This window comes from Physella acuta, unplaced genomic scaffold (genome assembly GCF_028476545.2).
Source record: "Physella acuta isolate Inbredline_101_S28 unplaced genomic scaffold, ASM2847654v3 ptg000617l, whole genome shotgun sequence".
Taxonomy (NCBI): domain Eukaryota; kingdom Metazoa; phylum Mollusca; class Gastropoda; family Physidae; genus Physella; species Physella acuta.
Window position 1 is genome coordinate 92,882 of NW_026732136.1, and position 23,871 is coordinate 116,752.

Consider the following 23,871-nt stretch of genomic DNA (forward strand, 5'->3'; position numbering starts at 1 on the left):
CCCACGGAAATATTGTCCGGCCTCCCACACCCCCTAAAGTTTCATGTTTCAGCACTTCCTCGAAGAAGAATGTCTGAAAGAAACGCTGATTATGTGTACGATCGCTTACCAAGAGAAATATTTCTGTTTTGTTTTCTTTCTTATTTCAATATAATGGCTGCTGCAAATGTTTACATGTAGCCTACATCCGTTTAGTAATGCACGCTTTTATGGTGCCTTTTTTCCTAATGTTTTATATTTAAACATGCACAAACAATATATCGACATATTTGTGATGCATCTATAATAATAGTTGACCGTTCTATCCATTTTGTGATGTTGGTATACATTTGTTGGTGTGAAGGAATGGATTTTATAAGGTGAAACTTCTTACGCCCTAAATATTCCAAAATGTGAGGCCACTGCTTGTATAATATATATGATACAGTCATGCATTATACTAAGGGTTGGAAATTAGCTGGTTTTATAACATCTACCACGAACGAATTATATTCTAAAATATTTTTTCTTGTTTGTTTTATCCCATTTCGCTCATGAGAAGCATAGGACCGATAACACACGTTGCCAAAAAAAGTACGCCTTAAAAAAAAAAACAGTTTATGCAGCAAGCCCTGGATCCTGTTCTTGGCTGTCTGAGTACCATATCTTTTTCTTGCTGATTCTAGCTTGAACGTCTAGGTTGGTAACACCGTCATTACGGTACACCGTCAAAACGGTCCATGACAAAAGGGCCCCGACAAATAGGCTCACGGCATATTGGCTCTCGACAAAATGGGCTCACGACATTTTGGCTCCGGCAATAGGCTTCAGACAAATAGGCTCCAGACATATTTGTTCCCGACATACTGACTCGCGACGAATGGGTTAACGACAAATACATCATGACCATTTTGTCCAGCCCCCAACAATACGCAGTTTTACCTCCAATATCACCATAACTTCTTTTAAATGCCTGAATGAAAAAAAAAACTTCTTCTTGAGCTACAACAATTCATAAACAAATGAGGTCTTCAGTTAAGTGCCACTCATTACAAAAAAATATGTTGTATTAGTCTCAGTGAAGATCTGTTGCTTAAAAGCCAACACATAAGTTGAATGTATTTTATAAATGATGTTTACAGGACAAACGCCGTTTTTGTTTTGATAACCTAAGCATATAATGAAGATAAATTTTATATGAGACCGTTTCGTCGGGAGACTTATTGTCGGGAGTCCTAATGACGGGAGCCTATTAGGCTACAAGAGATAAATCTAGTTAGAAGAGAGAGTTTATTTCAATTTGAGGTGGAAAAATTATTTTTATAAAATGTTTTAGGTCTGTCTAAATTATATTTAGATCTAGATTAGATCTAGATCTAGATAGATCTATATTATTCTCAAATCAATTTAGCATTTTTCTTAACATTTCGGTGTATAGACAACAGTTGTTAACAACGAAAAGATCATTACGTAGACGTAGCCATAGTAGTTGAACAGGAGTGGCAAGAGAATAATTCAATAAAGAGTACGTAGATCTCAAAATAATATAATTTTAATAATAATGTGTTATTTAAATAGGCATAATGTCTGAGGCTAACTAATATTATTATAATATCGTAAATTTACGACGTGAATTGAAAATTGTTGTAAAGGAGCGTAGATTTTTGTTTTCATTTTCCAAGTTATTTTTTTTTTAAACTTTTCTAAACTAAAACTTCTCTTTCCAGTCAGTGAAACTAACAGTGACAGCCACTCATGACTTATGACACAGATCTAGATCTACATATTTAATACTTTTCGTGTTTTCACTATAAAGAGTATAGTATATAGTTATACTATATAAGTAGTATCAGTCACCACTGACACTAGTGACAGTGTAACTGTATTGAAGTAGGCCTACCACTACCATCACTACAAGTACTAACACTTAACACCTACCTAGACCCTAGTCAAGTCTACTACTGTACTGGACTTAACTCTTATACTAATTACTAATACAAATACTTACTTTGGTACTAGGACTAGACACTAGTGTACTACTGTACAGTAGGCAGTTCGATTCACAGCTTCCGGGTTTGTTGTTTTCGTGGCCTCTCACTGGCAACCAGTTTCGCTTTCACTACGCCTGACTACGCGGTAGAGGGATAAAACTAATGATTATGAAGTGCCATCGTCAATTTTAGAAATCGGAACTATCCGTTTCTATTTAAGTATGTTATTTAAGAATTGTCAGGAGTACTTTTGACCTAATTTCTTTGTTTGTCTCGCAAGCAGCGCCTTAGTGAAACTAGCTTTATTTTCTTCTTGTCTTTCAAATCAAGTAACTGTAAAGTACCGCTCCCTTTTTAAACCAGACTATGTCTATTTAAAACTTGAAAGCATTAATTTTACACACTGGTAATAATTTATGGTCTTTATGAGATGAGCTTGGTGAAAATGATCACCCCTCAATAATGCGATTTTATTATAATCTCTTTTGGTGAAAACGAAGTGCGGGAAAAAGTGTGCAGCCCAAGAATCCAATGATTTGGCTAGATTTATGACTTTTTATGTCATTCCTAAAAATAGAATTATTGACACTTTTTAAAAAAAAATCATTTTGAAATTTTCAACAAAATGCCTATGTACAGTGTAGGTTGTATCATTAATCATTACACATTAGGCCTATCACACCAATATTTCAAATTAAATTCTATAAATAGGCTACACTAACTAATATATAATAATAATAATACTTTTTATACTTTAGTAGCCTTATTCTAATATTACCTAGCTAGGCCCATAGTCTTATTCTTACAGTACTCCTAGATCTATACATTATTTCTTGATTTGCTGTGCATATGTGAAAGCAATCCTCAATCGGATTGCAATCTAAAAAGAAACCGGGCGTGATCTCCCCTAAACTTTCTTGAATATTCTTATATATCACAATGGGGGATGACATCTCTCAATATAGACATGAATTTTAATCAATTTTTAATTACTCACTTTTTAAAATAAAATAGAATCTAGTAGAAAAAAGAATTGTGCACCAAGTGAGCAGCAAACAATGCGTGTATAATAGTGCGGAATGTTAGTACTTTGTAAATTCATATGGCAGGAAACAGATTCAACCCTCAAGCATCTACTTTTAGGGTCGATTTTCGCCAATTTTCAAAGTAACAAATATTGACATATTATATATCAATTTTGTTGCTTAACAATCGAGGAATTCAAAAATATAAAAATTAATAGCACTAGACATTTACATCACGTTCAAAATGTAGATTAACCACACTCACTCAACTGAGATTTTTTTTTACATCTAAATGTAGTGAGGTCCAAAAATTGTACGAAATTCACAAAATTAACGATATAATTACACAGAAATGTCACTTAGGCATACATTTATTTGTAATTATGTCAAACTTTACAAAATATACCAGTTTATAGCTTATTTCTATAATTATTCTTGAGAAAAAAAACGACCGCCCTCCCCTTTAAAATTCTGGCTTTTAGAAACACTCTGGGGAAGAAAAAAATAACAGAGTTAAATATAGAAGGTCTATATAAAAAACATAATTAATAAAATATGTCTATAAGCCAATTTTTAATATAGTTGCAGCATTTACATGGCTAATTATAATTGTTTAGTACTTTGAACATTAATTTAAAGTTACGACTGTCTGTGGCGTCATTCAAGTGTAGATCTAGTGTCAGTGTAGGTGAACAGGGTGTTAGGGCCTGATACGATTTCATTAGAATTGGTAATGAACAGAATGTATAATTAGAACTGGCATATAAAAACAATGTTGATAATAGATGCAGTTGTTTTAATGCTACTTATAATAGATCAAAATGACAAACATAATTAAAACCTAAGAATCTGGAAGCGGTGACCTCATTTTACTGACACGGTTGTCAAATAGTAAGTGAATAGATCTAGATTTAGAATCTACGTAATTTTGAAAATACGCTAGTTCTAGAAGCAAAATCACTTTTAAAAACTGAAGTTAGTGATTAGATCTATAATGAAATTGAAATCAACAACTGATATGTAAGTATCTTTTGATTTTAAAAAAAAATACGCTTAGTTCTAAGAAAAAAAATTCTATGGTGTACTCGATCCCTATCCCAAAACGTGCCAGCCATATCGCATGCGTAGTCAGCTACTCAGCTGCTTATCAAATCGATGAATTTTAAAATTATATAATAAAAGTAGGTCACCCTAAAAAAAAAGAGTAAAATGGCTCCCGTTTTCACGACAGCCGTCACTCGATTCATAATTTACAGAGTTTTAAAGTTCTACTTTCTTTTGGCTATAGATTTAAAGAAATATTAATTTGTTATTTCTCATGCGTTCCAACAATTGTACCTAATTTTAATAAACATTAGATTAGTAAGGACTCGATTCTTTTTAGAATTAGCCCTCGACACTATACAGACTATTGCGAAGAAACAGACTCGCGCGAATGTCGTGCGTAGGCTGGTTCAGTGGCGAAGGTTAGAAGCCAATTTGCGACGGAAAATTTTTACTTTGAAATAATTACATTATCAATTAATTTCGATTTAAAACAAATGGCTTAAAGTCAAAAGTAAACTAAAATTTAAAAACTTTGTTATTCGCAGTGTACTCAAGATTCTCGTGTTTTAAAGATAAGTCTAGTTTTACTACGTGTGCGTGCATGATGATGGTGCGAATACCGATTTTCCGCGACAGAAAATCATTAAAAATATAAAAAAAAGTATCTACGGCAAAATAATAATTATATTTTACAGAATTAAATAGATTTAACTTAACTGTTATTTAAATACATGCTTCGGAGTAAAAAAATACAATTTTATATCCGTAAAAAATTAACTGAAATTCCCGCTTTCAGCGACGCCGATGTGTCGTAATTTTCGGCAGTCATTTTGTTCAAATTAAAGTAAAAAACGCATTCAAATATACTTTTTTTTACTTTCATAATTTACAGCAATCATTTCTAATGAAAAATCCATAAAAAAATAATAGTTATTTTTACAAAATATTATTTCTTACCTCATTAGTGCAGTACACGTACTTTCCAAGTAGATCCATTCCGTCTAGATTTGCATACTTCGCATCCTTCGCCGCGGCACAAAATGTCATAAAAAACGAATTCCACAAAAATGTTGCTAACGAAGCTTGTAAAAACCTTGCTCTATTTATCAGTATAAACAAAATCCCCGAACGATGTCTGGTTAGAAAGTTTATGAACGGCGAAGACCGAATATGCATTTTGCGGTACCAATCTGTTTCCTGCCATATGCGTTTTTGAGAAATTGGAAATAGCTTTTACTACTGGTTACCAGAAATTTTTCTACCTACGTCTACCTTTTTGGGGTTGAAACATGTCAATATTCAATTGCTAAGACGAAATAATCGGGTAATCCTGGTCTCTGTTTTTAGATCATGCTCAATGTTTGAAAATGTGTCCAACCGATCATTGAAATACAAGTTATTCAAGCTTTTGTTTCAGTTTCTTGTCTCAAAATTAATTTTATTTAAATTATCTGTAATTAATAAATAATCGATCTTGTAAGGTATGTCACTGTAAAAAAAAAAATGTGTATTTAATAACTAGCTCATACTCATACTCGGTACCTAGTGTTCGCGCAGTGATCTTATGGATGTCTGCCCAGATTTCCCTCTTTCCTGTCGTGTAACTAACTTGAACTGCCGCAGAACAACATGTTTCCCTGGGCGCTGACACCCAGGGTGCACCCATTACCCCCTCACGCATGAAATGCGCACTTCACAAAAGCATACCAAAAAAGCTACTGTAACCATGACTGAAGGAAAGAAGTATGGAATGGCACACTACCTTGCCGCTTGTATTATATATAATTATCAAGAACTAAATGTTTTTATTTTACATAGTACAAAATTATTTATTTGATAAAGAACAAAATCGTAACAATGACACTTTTAAGGACAGGTGGCCAGCTTCACTAGTATTGCCTTGAATATATGATTATAATGCCTTCAGAAGTTCACAGTTAATAGACTACAATTTCTCATACAACATGAACTTCTTCTTCCACAGTTGAAAATTGAACTTTTAACCTTGACCCAGTCTTCCACATTCACTATCACTTGAAGCACAAACATAACATTCCACCTAGATAAACAAAACTAGACTCCTAGTGTACTCTATTATAACAGTTCTGCACAGAAACATCACACTTCTTTTGCTTTATAACAAGGTCACCAAGCTAAATATTGAATTTTACTCTATTAGTTTGCTGACTTTTTTTCTCCAAAGGGGAATAAAATATTTATAAAAAATACTCTAGCTTTTTAGATATATATATATATATATATATATTATATAGTTAAATTGTGATTGGAATCCCGAAATTTAATTGGGTGTTCACATGTAATGAGTTACCTTTATAAAAAGGTCTTTTTCTAGTAAAAATAATGGCACAAGTTTTCTGGCACAAAATGGGTGATCTTATATTTCTTAGATATTTCACATTAAATAATGATGTGATTTAAAGAGACTAACAAAGTTTACACCCTCCTCCCTATTAATTATAATTTATTTTATTATGATTTAATTCATTTTAAATATTTGATACATTTTTTATTGTTTAAAAATAACATATGTTTACTCATTTCAGGGCGAGTGAATTTCTGCTGAAAAATTAACAGGAAGAAAATGAAGACTGCACAAGGAGCTCTGTTTATTGCTGTGTTTCTAGTTTTCAGCTATGTAGCTGGCTCATTTGTTTCATTTGACACAGTTGTTAAAAAGTGGACTAGCTTTAATTGTAGCTTTCCAGAGCCTTCAGTTTACTCCTCAGCAGAGTCAGTTCTTCAACCTTGCAAGATTTTAACCAATATGTCTGAGGCATACCCACTTTGTTATTTTTTTTACAGCACATCTCTTAGTATGTGTGCTAGTGATTCGACGAGGAAAATGCTTCTTACTCATGAATCCATTAACAAATCACCCTTCAGTAAGAACAATTCTACAGACAATCGTATTTGCACATCTTTTGCGCTTGCATCAAAACCTAATAGTTCACAGAACATTAATACTGATGTCTGCCAAAAGCTATGTTTAAGTAACACTCATATTGAACTGAAGCCTATTTGTAGGGCATTGGCTGCTGCTGTATGTATTTTCTTGGGTGAAGAACATTGTCACCTTCCAGAACCAGGTAAATAGAATTTTATTTTTTAATTGCTCAAGTAATTCTGTTGTAAAAAGCGAATGAAAAAGCAAGAGCTAGATATTGATCATACTTGATGCTTTGTGTTAAAATGCTTTATGCGACTATTGCTAAATTTAAAAAAAATATTTTTTTAATAACATTCTTTTATATGATCAAATCCAGAGAAGGTTTTACAAAAGAAGACTACAGAGAGTGCACCTCCTTTACCTGCAAGTGAAAGTGAAAAAACTGCTGCACCAGTCGATTCAAAGACTGAAGCAGATTTAACCTCCAATGAAGTAACAACTGCTAAGACACCATCAGAAGCAGCTAAACCCTCCAATAATTCAGGTGCTGTGAATAAAACTCCTCAATCATCCAGTGGCACAGATGATGTCCCATTAGACTCAGACATAAAGGAAGAAATTACTACAACCAAAATAGATGTTGGGGATGGTAAGAAAGGTGACCCAGTGCCAGATAAAACAACTCCAGGCTACTCTGATGATGTAACAACTACACCTAAGCCAGATGCCGGAGAAATAGATCCAGACAAAACCAAAACCACTTCCAAGCCATCTGATAAAAGTGAGGTTCAAAAACAAAACAATGAAAAAACAGTGGAACCCTCACCCAGTTATGTTGTATTGGAAGGGGATAAGAAACAGAACAAAAATGAAGAGAAGCCCGGATCACCTTCATCGAATGGTGTTGAACCTGAAGGCAGTAAAGTTGAGGGGAACAAAAGTTTAGGGAAAACAGAACCATCTTCATTAAGTGATAAGTCTCATGAAAATAAAAATGAGAATCCAGCAGAAACAGCAGAACCCACTGATGAAAATGATCTCTTTTCTTCTACCGATTTGCCAAGAGAAAATGAAAACAGTAAGGATGATGGAATGGGAATTAATGAAGTTGAAGGAGAAAATAAAGATGATGATAAAGTTTCAATAAAAGCTAAAGTAAACAAAATAACAGATGATAATAAAGCTAGTAACATAGAAGAAGAAGAATCTGGATCAGGACATTTCTTAGCTTACTTCTTAACTGCTGTCATCATCTGTGTCTCTGGATATATTGTTTACCATAATAAACAAAAGGTGAGTCAGAAGTTATAACATAAATATTTCTCTGAGCATTTATATTTATTTAAATTTAAACATAGTAGTTGAGTTTAGTTGAAGTGTCTTAAGTAGTAGTAAATATAACAACAAATGCATTACTGTTCTTTATGTATTATTTATTTTAAAACTTTTATAGCAGCACCTAATTTGTAATTATACATCCAAGTGCTGGGAAAAATTAATTTAACGCCCTAAATTCTATCCCTTTAGTGCAGTTTAAATACAACTTGATCTTTGTAAATAATGAAATGATGAAAATAATTTAGCTCTAATGTAGGTGGCAGTGAGTAGTCTCAAAATGGTGCATCTTAGTGCATCTTAGGTTATAACTTAGACTTGATGAAATAAATAGAAATGTAGCCTTAGACTCAAAAAAATATTTTCATGTTCTCTGGATTTGCAACTTCTATAACATTGATTCTAATGACTTTAAATTTCTGAATTAATATCAGGCTTAAGTTTTTTTTTTAAATTTTTTTATGGCAAATTAAAAAAAAAACAACCTTTCATCCATGTCAACAATAATGGTCAAACCCAACTAGTATAACGCACTAACGCAGCCTGTTCCTTTAAAAGACTAAGAAAACAATACAGGTTTGCAAAAGTATAAGATTTTATCATCAATTATTGGGTTCTTGACCTACTTGTCTCTGTTGTTAGGCACACACAGGCAGAAAATGGTACTTTATTGCACACACAGGCACGTTCTTCTATGTGATTACCGATTCTATTTAAAAATATTTAGGGATACACAAATGTACATTGGACTATTATTACCTTATTCTTATAGAACAACACTATGTTGAACATTTTCATGCAAGTTAAAATTATCTTTGAAATGTTGAAACAAAAAGATGTCTAAAGATGAAAAAGAGGTGTACCATGTTTACTACTGCTCTTGATATATTTTCCATTCCATTGATGTAAAGCTGTTTCTATGCTGATTAAAAAATTTCATTTTTACAGATCATGGCCTTTATTATAGAGGGTCGAGGTGGCAGTAGAGGTCGTCAGCGGTCTAAAGGTGTCAAATACACAGAACTGAAGAGTAATGTGGAAGAGGTCCTACCTTCTTTGGAAAAAACAGCAACTGTGAAGCATTTTGTTTACTGATCAAGTAATTTTTTTGTGTAATTTTAGCCACAAATTGTCTTCAATAAGACTACTTATACAAAAATTCATTGTCTATTTGATTTTTAAAATTTTGATTGGTTAAAATAATTCCATTTTATGTAGGAAAACTTTTAAATGAATAGAGGAAATATGTTTCTTTAATTTAATTACTGTTTTTAAAATATAAATCCAATATAAAAGGTACTCAACTGTATATACTGGTGAATATTTATTTAGGTTAAAGTTTTGTGGGATTTTTTCACTGTATTAAATTTATATAAAAACCATAAGCAATGCATTCCATATTACACTGGTTAAACATGCAAATAAGTCTTTAGTATAATATCATAAACAAAAAAAATGATGTTATAAAATGCATAGTGAATCTCTAAAGTACTGGAATTATTTTATAACCTCAAAATTTAAGTGGAAATTACATATTTCATTTATATTTTAAAGTTTTTTAATTAAAGAGTTCTTTTGAAAGATTTTTTTTTACGTCAAATCCCAGTCATATGGATTATTCTGTATTTTACAAAAGTTGCAACTGCCATTAACTTGTACCCTAAATTAATGTATATATGGTAGTTTATTAAAAATGGTGAGAAAGAAGCTTGCAGTTGTCATAATTGTTCATGATTGATTATACAATTCTGTGATTAAATAAATCTTAAGCAGTGAATGTGTTGTATTCCTGTTTGCAATTATGTCACTTTAATGAATGCTACTAAGGAGCACATCCATCAGTAAAGAAAAAGTTTTCTTTTTTAGTAAAGCCTATGAAATCAGCCAATACCACTTGATCATCTCTGAATAAGACTAAAACAACTCCGCTGGACTTAGCTTTGATAAAATTTGTTGCGAGGTGTTGTAAGTCTGTGGCTATTTTGTTTCATTGAGTACTGTTGAACAAGTTAAAGAGAGACATTTATTCAGTAAATCTGATTTTGCCGAGTGATGTGAAATAGCAATATTAGATTTTGTCATGTACAAGAATTTTAGTATGCACATAGTATGGTTGATAAGTAATTTCTGTATGCAGGTGAAATGTAGATACAATTAACACGCTCCATATCTTTTTTTTTAATATTCTCAGTAATGGGAATGTACATATTCATTTGAAAGTTGTGATCATACCTACCAGTGGTGGGGAGGGGGAGAAAACCCTATGAATTCCTGGTTATGCCATTGTCGCTTCATGACTCATGCTTCATTGCATTTGTTTTAAAATATATTTTAACAATTAAGTAAACACTTGTTTTTCAGTAAACATTTGTTTTTATTTTATTTAACAACAAGCTTTCTGATCAAATATCAGATTACTAACTTTTTTTTCAAGTACTAAATACACATAAATATAATACATCACTTAATTTAGTTTACTAGCTGTGATTCATGCTGGCAAATTTTAGTAATGGCATTAAAATTATGTTGCTTTTATATTATTCTATGCACTATTTCTGTTTTTAATAAATGATAATTAAAAAAAAACAACTAAAATTGCTAGTTACCCAATATGGGTGGTTATAATTGAAGATGTAGTTAGTCTTACAAATAGGTTGATTGATTGTCCTTTATAGTTAAAAGTATTTTTCAGTCAGCAGAAAATTGTGGGGAATGTTTGAGATAATAAATACCTGATGTGGTACCTGTGAATTTTACAATTTTCCATATCACATTTACTGAATGGTTTGTTTGATTAGTATTTTCTACTTTCCAGGACTCATATTTTGTATCATTGGATTGTAAAAATGTAGATAGCTGTTGAAATTGTGCTTTAAGTGAATTTTATTAAAAGAAATGCCTACCTTTTCTGTTAACAGTATTTTCTGAACATTACATTGCTTGATACAAATTGATGGCTGTTCAAAATCTATTGATGCTTGCTTTTTAAATTTGAACACTTTCTGAATATTCATTGTCCATGTATCAAAATGTGGGTTTAATTTTGTAAAAGTTTTTCTCTCAATAAAAATGACACTTTTATACTTCATCAGGGTTTTGATTTAAAATTGCATTAAAATTTGTTGGACACTTGAAAGTACTTGAGATGATGATGAACTCTTTCAAATAAACAGTTTTAAAGTAAACAACAAAACAGGAAAAGTTGATTAAAATATACTATCAATTTATATGCTTTGAAATGTAAACATCAATTTTTGAATGAAAAATAGTCACCAAACTATTGTTTGCATACCCAAAACAGCTAATTAAAAATATGAAATTTTTTTTTTTTAATTTTACAATGTCTGAAATTCTACATTTAATATAAAGCATCTAATAATTTATCAACAAATAATATATATTACAACATAAACATTATCTTTGCTTGTTTCACTCGGTAACATTGTGGTGAAGAGAAGAGGTTAGAAATGTAAGCTTAATCAACTACTAAATCAACTTAGGGCTGAGAGAATTTAAAAAAGTGAAATGTTAATATGCATGTTCTTATTATATCATGCTGTCAGAAAAGAAAAAGCAAAAACAATTTAACTAAAAAAGAAAATTTTAAATACTACTAATGACAGCATTTGTTATGTTCCAAAAGGTCATTAATTTTGTAATAAATAGCTAATATTTAAAAAAAATCACACTCAAACTGAAATAAAAATATCCTTGTAATAAAAATAAATGGAAACAAAGACCCAGAAGGTAGTTCCCCATATATTTAGCGCCAGCAGTGATGCATGTGTTTGTGGTACTTGAAAAAAAACTGGTGCTCTTCCAGAGAAAAATTCATGTCCACAGTACAGGGCTATTGAATTCATACCTTTGGAAGACAAATAAATAAATATTCGATTCATTTGAATATTAATCATAAATCTAATGCTAAAAAATAACCAAAGTTCATTACTTAAAGGGAAATTAAAAGAAAGTATAATAACTACAACAGGTTCAAATCCAATTGAGAAATACATTTTACCTGCATAAAAAAATGGTGCTCCACTCCATATTTTGTAGACATCGATCAAGATATAGCATAACATGAGCAGAAAAAATGCCATCCCAGCGAGTATGAACACAAATGACAGAGACCTGAAATGTAAAGTGTTTATTTACTACACTAGCAAACTAATAAGATTTTAAGCTGTTCTAGCAATAAAAACAAGTGCAACATTAGTTTCTTTGCAATGTGAATTAATGGAGAATAGCAAGAAAAAAAAAAGTCACCATAAGTTTTTGTTGATGGGAATCCATCCTTCATTCAATGAACCTTTACACAGCAGAGTACCAAGACAAATCTGACAAAGATTTTAAATTTCAATGACACAAATTTTAATTACTCAGCAATATTTAAAAATGCATAGTTTTATTTTCATTTTGAAAAAAGTTGTTTACCTACAGCAAATAAAACTCCAGTTTTAAAATTTATAAAAACTGAATGATTGGTGATTTATACTGATAAAAGCAGGCAGCATTGTTTTTTTAACAAAAATTACTTTTAGCTTTACAACTAACCAGGATACATTATTTAAAAAGTAATATTTAACATACCAAAAATACTGCCCAGGCAAAAAATCTTCGACAACGTTGGACCCAGTCATTGTAGACAAACAAAATTTTACCTGCCTGCACCACAAAAAAAGTGATAATTTTAAAAGCTGTACGTATTAAAATGGTTTCACTGGTCACTATGTCAAAACTATGTATAACCATTATAAAATAAAACATGTATCTTATAATAAGTAAACATAATTTAAGCACTAAATACTAGCCTGCAAGCCCAAAAAGCAAAGAACACAAGAGTTGAGAGTTCCAAGCAAACCCTCTGGATCATATGGGGCTGTACTTTTGTAAATCTCCTGAAATAGAACAGCTAACATTATGCTCAAAACATTTTAGGACTTAAACATAATTAGAACAAAATATACATACTTTCTGTCACCACAGCACACTTTGTAATAATAAAGTAATGGGAAAATGAACCCACCTTTGATGTTGGGCTCTGATAGATATGTGAGTCCCCAAAAAACTTGCGATCTATGTAGCCGGCTGCACCACCAGTACAGTTAAAATAGTGGCCTTCTTGCTCTAGACCACCTGGGCCCAAATACCCACTAGCACAAATATTTCAAATAAGGTTTAGTAATGATGCTATGATATATAAGTGAAAAACACAAAAATATATAATTGAAAATAATGAAGTACAGCTTTTGAAAGCTATTCCAATAACATTTAAAATAAAAGATATTTTAATAGAAATGAGCTTACGTTGGACAACCTGGTACTGGCATTGTAAATGTAAGAGCTGAGTGAAGAGCTATAAATGCCAGATAAAATAGCCACTCCAGCCAGTAGGCAGTTATATCCCGAAGACAAGATAGGCGAGAATACTGAAATCATAAAGCTACATGTATGAGTTGGTTGAGAATGCTGAAATTGTAATGTTACTTGTATGAGTTGGTTGAGCATACTGAAATCATAATGCTATTTGTACGAGTTGGTTAAAATGTTAAAAATTTAAAAACATGAGATATTTTATTTTTGACTGAATCTGAACAGTCTGTTTGATTAGATTGAATTAGATTATCATATTATTTACACTAACCATGCATTAATTTTAACAACCACTCACTTGGTTAGAAACATTTGCTGGTCCAAGGTACAGAAACAAAGAAGCTGAGATAAGATATGTTCCAGCAAACCTTTGTAATACACCGGGTATACGGAAACTTGTAAAATCTACCCCTGCAAAATAAGTTGAAAACTTGGAGTAAAAACATGCTAGTTTGATTCTCGATGCCAAAATTATTATTAGAGTATTATAAACATTAGTCTTTTAACAAAGTAATGTATTTCATCTTTTATATCCTCATAAGGTAGCTGTATAAGTTATTTCAAAATTCCATATAACCAAGTATATAAACGAAGACTATTTTAAACTTAAGGAAAACACATGATTATTATTTAAAAACAATATTTAAAAAAAATATCAGCAGAGTAATGTAAGTAAATTCATATGAATCTCTGAAGCTAAATAACTTACCAGAGCCTACACCAAAGGAATTGATCAACAATCCCAGTAGAAATAGTGTTGCTGAACGTTTAAGAATTCGCATAAAAATCTTCCATTTGGGAGTGTTTCTTCGCAGCTGACTTTGAAAACTAAAAGCTAAAGCTGTTCCCATAATGAATACAAACCTAAATTGTGTGGAATAAATGTCTAAATTAAATATATAGTTACTGTGATTAAACAGCTTTTTTAATAGTTCAGTCATGTGCTAAGTGAAATTTAAAAAAAAAACTCATTTGATTAATAAGTTTTATGTTACTGTTACACAGAATGCCACTTTCTAATTATTATATCAATTACAAAAACAGTGACCCCTCTAAGTGTTTTAGTAAAACAGATTCAATGTTAGGTAACTGCAAAAAAATTGGTCTAAAAAAAGTACCATTTAAAATAAAGACATAACAAAAATAAGTTAAAGACAAAAAATTTCTAGAAGCATTATAAAACTGCAACTGAATTAAATGATGGGGAGGAATTAAAGTAACCTATAATGAATGCTATAAACACATATTTTAAAAAGCAATTAATGGTTTAAGCTAGCTTAAAAATAACTTTAACACAACCTCCTCTTAATAAAAAATTTCCTTTTATAAAGCAGCAAGGTCATTAACATTTATAGTGGAGCCATGCATATTATTAATAAACAAAGCAAAAAAAAAAAACAAATGCTATGGATAAAAAATAATGCATTTTGTTTACTCATTCAAACCAATGGCTTAAATTTTTCAGTTTTTGGGTGAAATGCATACCATGGAAAAGCTAAATCAGCAACTGTAACTCCATTCCAGATTGAATGAGCAAAGAACCAGTAGTTACCTCCCCCATAATTGACAAAAATCATGATGCCAATGGCTATTCTGCAACAAGAAATGACACACAAACATGTAGCAATGTTGTTAACACTCCTCCTAAAAAGAATACCTTTGGAAGTATCTTGCATGATGAGCCCATGTGAAAACAAAAATTTATAATCATGTTTAACTATTCTTTGTAAGAGAAGTATTGTGCCTTTTCTTTGAAGTAAATCATGCAAACCAGGGCATCAGAGTTGTATTTTTTTGTTGTTGGATACAACATTCCCTATAAGGGAAAAAACTTATGTGCAATGTGTATTTTCTGTGTGCAGTGTTCTAAACTCTTATACAAGGACAATTTAGAGGGAACACTGTTTGGATAGTGAATACATTTTATGTACTCTGGTTTCCTATAGATGTGAAAATATGAGTAGATTCATACAGAAATAAGCAGTTGACCATGCTGAAGTAAACAGTTGACCATGCTAGAAAAGTAATAATTTCAATTGTTTAGACGGCAACGTTACTGAGAGGTCAGAACAAAAATATCAGTGAGGTTTTTTTTTCTGCAATGCTACACTCAGTTGAAGATGACTAACATTGAACACAACAAAGATAACACAACATGAATTATGCAGAAAACATTGAAGCATCTAATTATAAATTATAGCATGCTTTAAAATTTGAATTCAACATGAAAAATAAAAATCATATTATACATGAGTGTATTTTAATAAAACTAAGCACTTTGTAATATAAACTCTTATGTTTTAATTTGAATACCAAGTATTCTTAGATACTAAAGTTTGATTATTAATCTTAATTTTTTTGCACATATTGAATATTGCTTACATATAAAATAAATTTAAAAAATTAGTCACCCTGCATAATAGAACTAAATAAGAATTCTAAAACATAAAGGCTCTGGTTAGAATTAAAATTGAAGGCTTACTATATTATAGGTCAGTTGTTAAAATAAAAAGAAATGAAACCACAACAACCTCAACCAAAACAGATTAGTTGAAACAGATTAGTTGAATAAAAAAAGTACAAAGTCTATAGAAGACAAGCAGATGCATGCTAGCCAACTCTACTTATTGTGCACAGCTCACCAAGGAAAAACTAAATCCGCAACTGTTAGCCCATTCCATTTCGAATGCTTGAAAAACCAATATTTTCCACCTCCATAGTTGACAAATATCATGATTACTATAGAAATTCTGTTATTGAAAAAATAAATTTGACCATTATGTGTTTTATGTATTTAAAGGAATTGACCAAAATTTAAAATAGGTGTGAGGACCTATAATTCCACTTGTAATTTAAAGTCATTAATAGGCACATTGGAATATAATGCAACTAGCCAAGGTAACATACACAACATTGTATATTTAAACTTAGGATCATCTTGTTAGGTGATTGAAAATGTTGAATAGAAAGTCAAACATGTAACTAAGTCAGAGAAAAAAAAGCTTATTTTTTATTAAGCCAAGGGAAAAAAATGAAGTCATATCAATTAGAAACTTTTCAAGGAATTTAGTTACTTTTAATTTCATTTAATTGAAGTAATTTTGAAGATTCATATTACTAAAATTGCGGCAGGAAATTGAATATTGTAAAAGGATTTAGTACCCTCTGAATGTATCCAAGGACTTTAACCTCTCTCTGACTGGTGCTTTGTCTGGCTTGGCTGCAGATGGATCATCTGTCTGACTGATATTTGTTGGGGTGCCTAAATCCTAATTAAAACAAAATGCTATTCTTAGACTGATTTTTGTTTTAAATTAAGTTTCTTAAAATGCACCTGGGCATGTCACATGCTTCAGAACTACTCAGAGCAGCAGAGGGCTGAGACACGTGGCAGAAAATTATGAGCTAATCAACTGTGGTACCCCAATTACCCCTAGTGTTAAGAGAAGATCGATGGATTGATTGAAAATAAACATTTATTAATAAGTAAACTTACAGACATCATGCTCTCTGTACTCCAGAAGCATATAACACGATGTACATAGCCTTTCCTGTAAGCATATTTTTAAAAAGTTTTATATGACTAAGTCAACAACTGAGCTACAATTTTCTTGAAACTGTCAGACTAGAATCAACACAAATCAAAAGCTAACAAATTGTTTACAAGAGTGAATAATATAGGTTTATTTTTGTACTATTGATAATAAATGAACTGTATGATAATAGGCTAAAATTTACCTATACAAATATTTGACAAATATCCATGCTAAAGCAAGACAGCACCCAATTCCTATAGCCACATAAATTGCTGTTGAATACAATAAAAAAAGTGTAATACATAATGTCAAAGTTCCCATTGCCACAATAATCTTAATATGAACATTTTGGCCAACAATTTAAATAATTTTTAAAAAGCAATATTTCTCTAAAAAGAATCCTAAATTTAAGAGATCTTACGGATGTTTGTGTCAGAGGCTTCTCTCTCAACTGCTTGAACACAGCGTATAACATCTGGATCATCATCTGTCTGTATATAAATGGAGTATTTTCCTCCTTGGACATAATGCATAGACAACTCACGTTCACTGAAAATGTAGTTGTACAAGTGATAAAAGATTTGGTTAAGTTTTAACAACAAGTTTTTATAATAAAATTTGTGAAAGATTTTTAGTTTGGTTTTCAATGTAATTAAATATTACTGGCTAGCAATAAGATCTTGGAGCATTTTGTGAAATTCATTGTAATTTTGTCATTAGCTAACTTTGTTTTTATATGTTAAAAGTAAAAACATATTTACATGAAATTTACTTAAGTAGCTGGGTGGTGAAATTCAACATAACTTTGCCATTAACTAACTTGATTATTTCATGTTTAAAAGTTAAAATATATTGACATGACATTTACTTAAATACCTGCAGTTGGGTGAGGCTGTGAGTGTTTCACCAGACTCATTAATAACACGAATTTCTATTCTCATTGGCCATCTAGTGTCCACTCTAATTGTGCAATTTTTCAACAAAGATTTGTAGGGCAATAAATCACACTAAAAAGAATTTTTAAAAAAAATGCCATTAGAATTTAGCTGCTTTAAGACTAACATTTTTTTCAATATTCTAACAACTAAAATGAATGGTAAAGATAAGTTTCTAAAGCACAGGAATGAGTTACGTAGTTTTCCCTTAAAATGCCATACAAAATCAATACAAGTTAATAACAGCTTCCTATCATTATCATAATATAGATGATCAAGTTTAAAAGAATCAAACATAAATCTTCATGGTGCCATTTTTAAAAAAAACTGACAGTATAATGCACATTTACCTTATAACATTGCTCTGATTGAAGGTATACAACAACAGGCCTTTTAAGACCTTCATCATTGTAAATAGTGATCTCAGCAGTATCAATAACCTCATCTGGAATCTTGGGATCACAGAGAAAAGGAATCATGGAAACTTCTGCAGCAGCTAGCAGGATGCAAATCTGGAAAAAAACTGTACAATTTGTTTGGTATAAGTGGTTTGTTCCAGCATAGACATTCAAACTGACAAAAACAAAATAAATTTGAGAACATATGATTAAGAAATGATTAACATGAGTTAACCATTTTACAAACAGATTATAAAGTCAAATTAACTTACATTAGAAAATAGATGTAATATAATTAATTACAAATCTATTTTCAAAGATATATTTTTAACTTTTTTAATAATAAATTAGACATTGTTGTATCATTTGGGCTAAAGTTTATTTGATTGATAAACTGCAGCTAAAATTATCTCTCTATATAAACTTTAATTTTTGAATTAAATCTGATGGGTGGAATGTAAACATAGGTAACAGCTTTTTATTAATTATACAAACAATGGAGTGAAAATGAGTAGAACATATGGAGATAGATCAGAAACACATTATAAATATCTATATATCTATATATATAATTCTCTTCTGGGAGCCGTTAGAAAACAAGCTGCAAGCGCCTCCATGCAGTCCCCTCTCTTTCTCTCTATCACTATCACTATCACTACCACCCCCACCCCACCCCTACATTGTCTGGTGAGCTGTGGTCACGCTGTTTACATTTTACAATCATAGAGACGGGTTTAGTGACGGCTATTAGGGGCAGATAATTTAGTTTGAAACGATTTTAAACTTAGAGGAGGTAACTAAGAGAAGGCTGCTTTCACGTGGGGGGGGGGGGGGGGGGGGGGTTAGTGTTTTTAAGCAAATATTTTCAGTGGCAGCATTGGTACTGTCGAATTCACAAATTATAAATTACTGAAAAGTAGAAAAAAAACAACTAAATAGCGGCGTATGATACGCAGCGGGTCGGCTCGTAATATATAATTCTCTATGTGGACACCACCTTCACGCAAGCCAACCATCTAACCCTCCTCCCCACTCCCTCCAGGCTGGGCAACAGACCATAACACTATCACCCACACCTGTCTGGTTTACACAGAATGTTTACAATCGTAGAGCCGGGTCGAATTAGTGACGGCTTTTAGGGGCAGATAATTTACTTTTTAAACAATTTAAAACTAAGGGGAGATAAGCTCTGCTTGATCTTTTCATTATCGTCTGTAAACTGTCGTCACGGACAACTGCTTTCACAGGGGCTTGGGGGGGAGGGGGGGGGGGCGGGGGGGTGGAGGGAGGGAGGGTAGTGTCGAATTCACAAATTATGAGTAACTGAAAAGTTGAAAATATAACAACTAAATAGCAGCCAATGCTACGCTGCAGGGTGGCTCGTTAAATTTATTTATGCTAACAAGCTTTTGTCAAATGTGTCTGTATTAGAATGCACATTTTCTTGCTGTCTTATAAAAGACTGGTGTTAATTTTTTTTTAAACTTTAGTTAAGAAAGGGTATTTTTATAATCTACAGCAGCAATTCTAATCCTAATTTTCAGTTAGTACCATTCCCAAGCGATAGGTAAGGGCTAATAGTTAATAGCAAAAATATAGTGGTGGGCAGATTGTAGAATCTAGTTATCTAGTAATAAATTAGTCACTTACTTTTTAATGCACTGTAATTTTTTAATTATACTATAATTTAACAATCACAGTATTAAAATAGTAATAATACTACTAAATACTACAGAACACTATTAGATTAGAATATTAGGGCCTACATATATTTAATTATAATCAATGATGACTATCATTATTATCATATTATTATTATTATTATTACGAGAAAAATGGCCCGTTGAGGAAGGATACACCGGGCGCTAGGTTGATAGTGCTGTCTCTTTTCTCTAAACTAAAACCAACCCATCCCCCACACACACCTACCCCCAACCCCACCCACCCCACCCCCAGCCCCACCCCAGACCCACCCACCCACCCCCACCCCCCCCCCAAAAAAACATGTCTACCGTCCCATTCAACGAAATATAATTATATACTTTTTCCAGTGTCCGCCCCCTCCCCGAAAATTCTACCCCCGCCCCCGAAAATTTCAAGTACCCCCACCCCTCTCCGGGGAGGAAAAAGTCTGAAAGAAACACTGGTGTTGCGCTTAGCCACTACGCGAAGAATTGCATTAAAGAAATTGCGAATACCACTTTTTAGATTAGACACATTAATTAGGTGGTAATTTTATTATAGAGTATCGATGAGGAAACCACCCCACCCCCCCCCCCCCCACACACAAACCACCCCCACCCCCCACCCCCACCCCCCACTCCCAAAAAAACATGTCTACCGTCCCATTCAACGAAATATAATTATATACTTTTTCCAGTGTCCGCCCCCCTCCCCGAAAATTCGACCCCCGCCCCCGAAAATTTCAATTACCCCCACCCCTCTCTGGGGAGGAAAAAGTCTGAAGAAACACTGGTGTCGCGCTTAGCCACTACCCGAAGAATTGCATTAAAGAAATTGCAAGAAAACCACTTTTTAGATTAGACACATTAATTAGGCGGTAATTTTATTATAGAGTATCGATGAGGAAACCACCCCCCCCCCCCCACACACAAACCACCCCCACCCCCCACCCCCACCCCCAAAAAAGCATGTCTACCGTCCCATTCAACGAAATATAATTATATACTTTTTCCAGTGTCCGCCCCCCTCCCCGAAAATTCGACCCCCGCCCCCGAAAATTTCAATTACCCCCACCCCTCTCCGGGGAGGAAAAAGTCTGAAGAAACACTGGTGTCGCGCTTAGCCACTACCCGAAGAATTGCACAAAAGAAATTGCGAGAAAACCACTTTTTAGATTAGACACATTAATTAGGCGGTAATTTTATTATAGAGTATCGATGAAGAAATTTCTTTTGAGTTGGGGAGGGGGGGGGGCTCAGACGTTCTTACGCGGGGGGTGGGGCTTCGCCCCTACCCGAAGAATTATATGCAAGAAACTCTTCACGCAAACCATTTAGATTAGACCAAATTTCCTTGTTTTCAATGTTTACGCGAGAATCAATGACGTCATATGAGTGTGTGCACTCTCTGGTTTGAGATTATGTTCTACTCTATGCTAAATGTGTCGACGTCATATTTCGTTTTTCGAATTACTGTGCATGTTTTTATTTTGCTTGTGTTTTCTCTAGAGCGTTCTTGTCAGACAGAGCGTTCTTGTCAGACAGAGCGTTCTTGTCAGATAGACAGACAGCGAAACTATTATTATAGACGAGAAAAATGGCCCGTTGAGGAAGGATACACCGGGCGCTAGGTTGATAGTGCTGTCTCTTTTCTCTAAACTAAAACCAACCCATCCCCCACACACACCTACCCCCAACCCCCAACCCCACCCACCCCACCCCCAGCCCCACCCCCCCACCCCCACCCCAAAAAAAACATGTCTACCGTCCCATTCAACGAAATATAATTATATACTTTTTCCAGTGTCCGCCCCCTCCCCGAAAATTCTACCCCCGCCCCCGAAAATTTCAAGTACCCCCCACCCCTCTCCGGGGAGGAAAAAGTCTGAAAGAAACACTGGTGTTGCGCTTAGCCACTACGCGAAGAATTGCATTAAAGAAATTGCGAGAAAACCACATTTTAGATTAGACACATTAATTAGGCGGTAATTTTATTATAGAGTATCGATGAGGAAACCACCCCACCCCACCCCCCCCCACACACACCACCCCCACCCCCCACCCCCACCCCCCCCCCCCCCCCCACCCCCCACCCCCACCCCCCACTCCCAAAAAAAACATGTCTACCGTCCCATTCAACGAAATATAATTATATACTTTTTCCAGAGTCCGCCCCCCTCCCCGAACATTCTACCCCCGCCCCCGAAAATTTCAATTACCCCCACCCCTCTCCGGGGAGGAAAAAGTCTGAAAGAAACACTGGTGTCGCGCTTAGCCACTACCCGAAGAATTGCATTAAAGAAATTGCAAGAAAACCACTTTTTAGATTAGACACATTAATTAGGCGGTAATTTTATTATAGAGTATCGATGAAGAAATTTCTTTTGAGTTGGGGAGGGGGGGGGGGGGGGCTCAAACGTTCTTACGCGGGGGGTGGGGCTTCGCCCCTACCCGAAGAATTGTATGCAAGAAACTCTTCACGCAAACCATTTAGATTAGACAACATTTCCTTTTTATTCAATGTTTACGCGATAATCAATGACGTCATTATATTACTGTGTGCACTTTCCGCCTTGAGATTATTTTCTACTCTGTGCTAAATGTGTCGACGTCATACTTCGTTTTTCGAAATACTATGCATGTTTTTAAATTGCTTGTGTTTTCTCTAGAGCGTTCTTGTCAGACAGAGCGTTCTTGTCAGACAGAGCGTTCTTGTCAGATAGACAGACAGACAGCGAAACTATTAGTATTAATTATTATTATGACTAAATGCAAAATGCAGTAATATCAGCCCGCTTCGACACTGGAACAGTCAGCGAAATATAATTTGACTGTGTGTTATTGTCATTTAATACATTTATTGTTGTTATGCATGTTTCAAGCTAAACTCAATAAAACTGGAGGGAGACTCATACATTCAGTCGTACATTAACCAATCTTATATTCATTCATGCATAACAGTTAACAGTCTTTATTAACAACACTGCCTAACAAACAGAAAATAAACAATGTTTTTCAGAATTTTTCTGCTTTCAGTTCGCCACTTTGGCACTTTTTAATAGATCTAGATTAGAATCTCTCTACTCTAGCAAGCTAGACTATATATTATATTATATATATATTATATATCATGACATTATTATTAGTCATCTAGATCTATGTACAATTCATACCTATCTTAAGCATTTTCCCTGATGCTGCTGACTGTTAGACTAGACTAGCAGTAGCATCAGTCCTTAAGTTTTAAGTTTACCACTCTGTCTAACTGAAACTGAACATCTAACTAAAACGTATCCTTCGCTCGGCAGCCTTGATTCTTGATGCACAGCAGTCAACTGGTCTAAAAATAGTACCATTCCTGTCATGTGATAGATATAATTATAAACACACCTCTGTGCCGTCCAATTTGCCGCGGTGGGTCTCGCTTTAAGATGTTAGCGTAGTATTGTCGAAGTTTATTTACATTGAAATAACTTCTCATCTGTGATAACGATTTTTAATATATGTTTTTAATATTTTAAATTGTTTTCTAGCAGCGGAGATGCTGTAGTGAGTTTGAAAACATAAATAACATCAGCAATAATACTTGTTCTTTACCCCTCCCCCCCCACCATGACAATAAACAACGGTCAGTATTATGCTCATAATATCAACACCCCTTG

At 33.3% G+C, this 23,871-nt stretch overlaps 2 protein-coding genes and 1 long non-coding RNA gene across 4 annotated transcripts; 1 reads left to right on the forward strand and 2 right to left on the reverse strand.

Annotated features, from left to right (window-relative positions):
* The first annotated feature begins 1,407 nt into the window (after window positions 1–1,407).
* LOC131947951 (trans-Golgi network integral membrane protein TGN38) lies at window positions 1,408–11,609 on the forward strand. The gene is made up of 4 exons (XM_059309360.1): window positions 1,408–1,504; window positions 6,607–7,149; window positions 7,327–8,243; window positions 9,234–11,609. Exons 2-4 carry the CDS (start codon window positions 6,645–6,647, stop codon window positions 9,378–9,380), a joined length of 1,569 nt encoding a protein of 522 aa, XP_059165343.1. The 5' UTR covers window positions 1,408–1,504; window positions 6,607–6,644; the 3' UTR covers window positions 9,381–11,609.
* Window positions 3,350–4,638, reverse strand: LOC131947952 (uncharacterized). Its single transcript, XR_009387944.1, has 2 exons — window positions 3,616–4,638; window positions 3,350–3,484 (listed from the first exon to the last, which is right to left on the reverse strand). It is a non-coding gene; the product is annotated as an uncharacterized LOC131947952 (long non-coding RNA).
* Window positions 11,580–23,551, reverse strand: LOC131947950 (heparan-alpha-glucosaminide N-acetyltransferase). Of its 2 annotated transcripts, none has more exons than XM_059309359.1 (17): window positions 23,383–23,551; window positions 18,480–18,652; window positions 18,071–18,201; window positions 17,616–17,743; window positions 17,397–17,466; window positions 17,155–17,209; window positions 16,821–16,927; window positions 15,144–15,251; window positions 14,368–14,522; window positions 13,957–14,069; window positions 13,593–13,714; window positions 13,312–13,438; window positions 13,097–13,183; window positions 12,876–12,950; window positions 12,552–12,622; window positions 12,304–12,416; window positions 11,580–12,150 (listed from the first exon to the last, which is right to left on the reverse strand). In XM_059309359.1, the coding sequence occupies exons 1-17, from the start codon at window positions 23,393–23,395 to the stop codon at window positions 11,975–11,977; spliced, it is 1,824 nt and encodes a 607-aa protein (XP_059165342.1). In that variant the 5' UTR covers window positions 23,396–23,551; the 3' UTR covers window positions 11,580–11,974. The 2 variants fall into 2 exon arrangements, with proteins under 2 accessions (XP_059165342.1, XP_059165341.1); XM_059309358.1 differs by lacking the exon at window positions 15,144–15,251 and adding an exon at window positions 16,301–16,408.
* Window positions 23,552–23,871: the final 320 nt, after the last annotated feature.

What these genes read in the sequence shown, in the direction of transcription:
- LOC131947951 (XM_059309360.1), top strand. Translation starts at nt 6,645, where the DNA reads ATGAAGACTGCACAAGGAGCTCTGTTTATTGCTGTGTTTCTAGTTTTC. An exon ending in TTGTCACCTTCCAGAACCAG is followed by an intron (nt 7,150 to 7,326) that starts GTAAATAGAATT and finishes GATCAAATCCAG; the next exon opens with AGAAGGTTTTACAAAAGAAG. An exon ending in TTTACCATAATAAACAAAAG is followed by an intron (nt 8,244 to 9,233) that starts GTGAGTCAGAAG and finishes TCATTTTTACAG; the next exon opens with ATCATGGCCTTTATTATAGA.
- LOC131947950 (XM_059309359.1), bottom strand. An exon ending in TTTGCTTTTTGGGCTTGCAG is followed by an intron (nt 12,951 to 13,096) that starts GCTAGTATTTAG and finishes TTTGTGGTGCAG; the next exon opens with GCAGGTAAAATTTTGTTTGT. An exon ending in AGCACCATTTTTTTATGCAG is followed by an intron (nt 12,151 to 12,303) that starts GTAAAATGTATT and finishes TGTCTTCCAAAG; the next exon opens with GTATGAATTCAATAGCCCTG.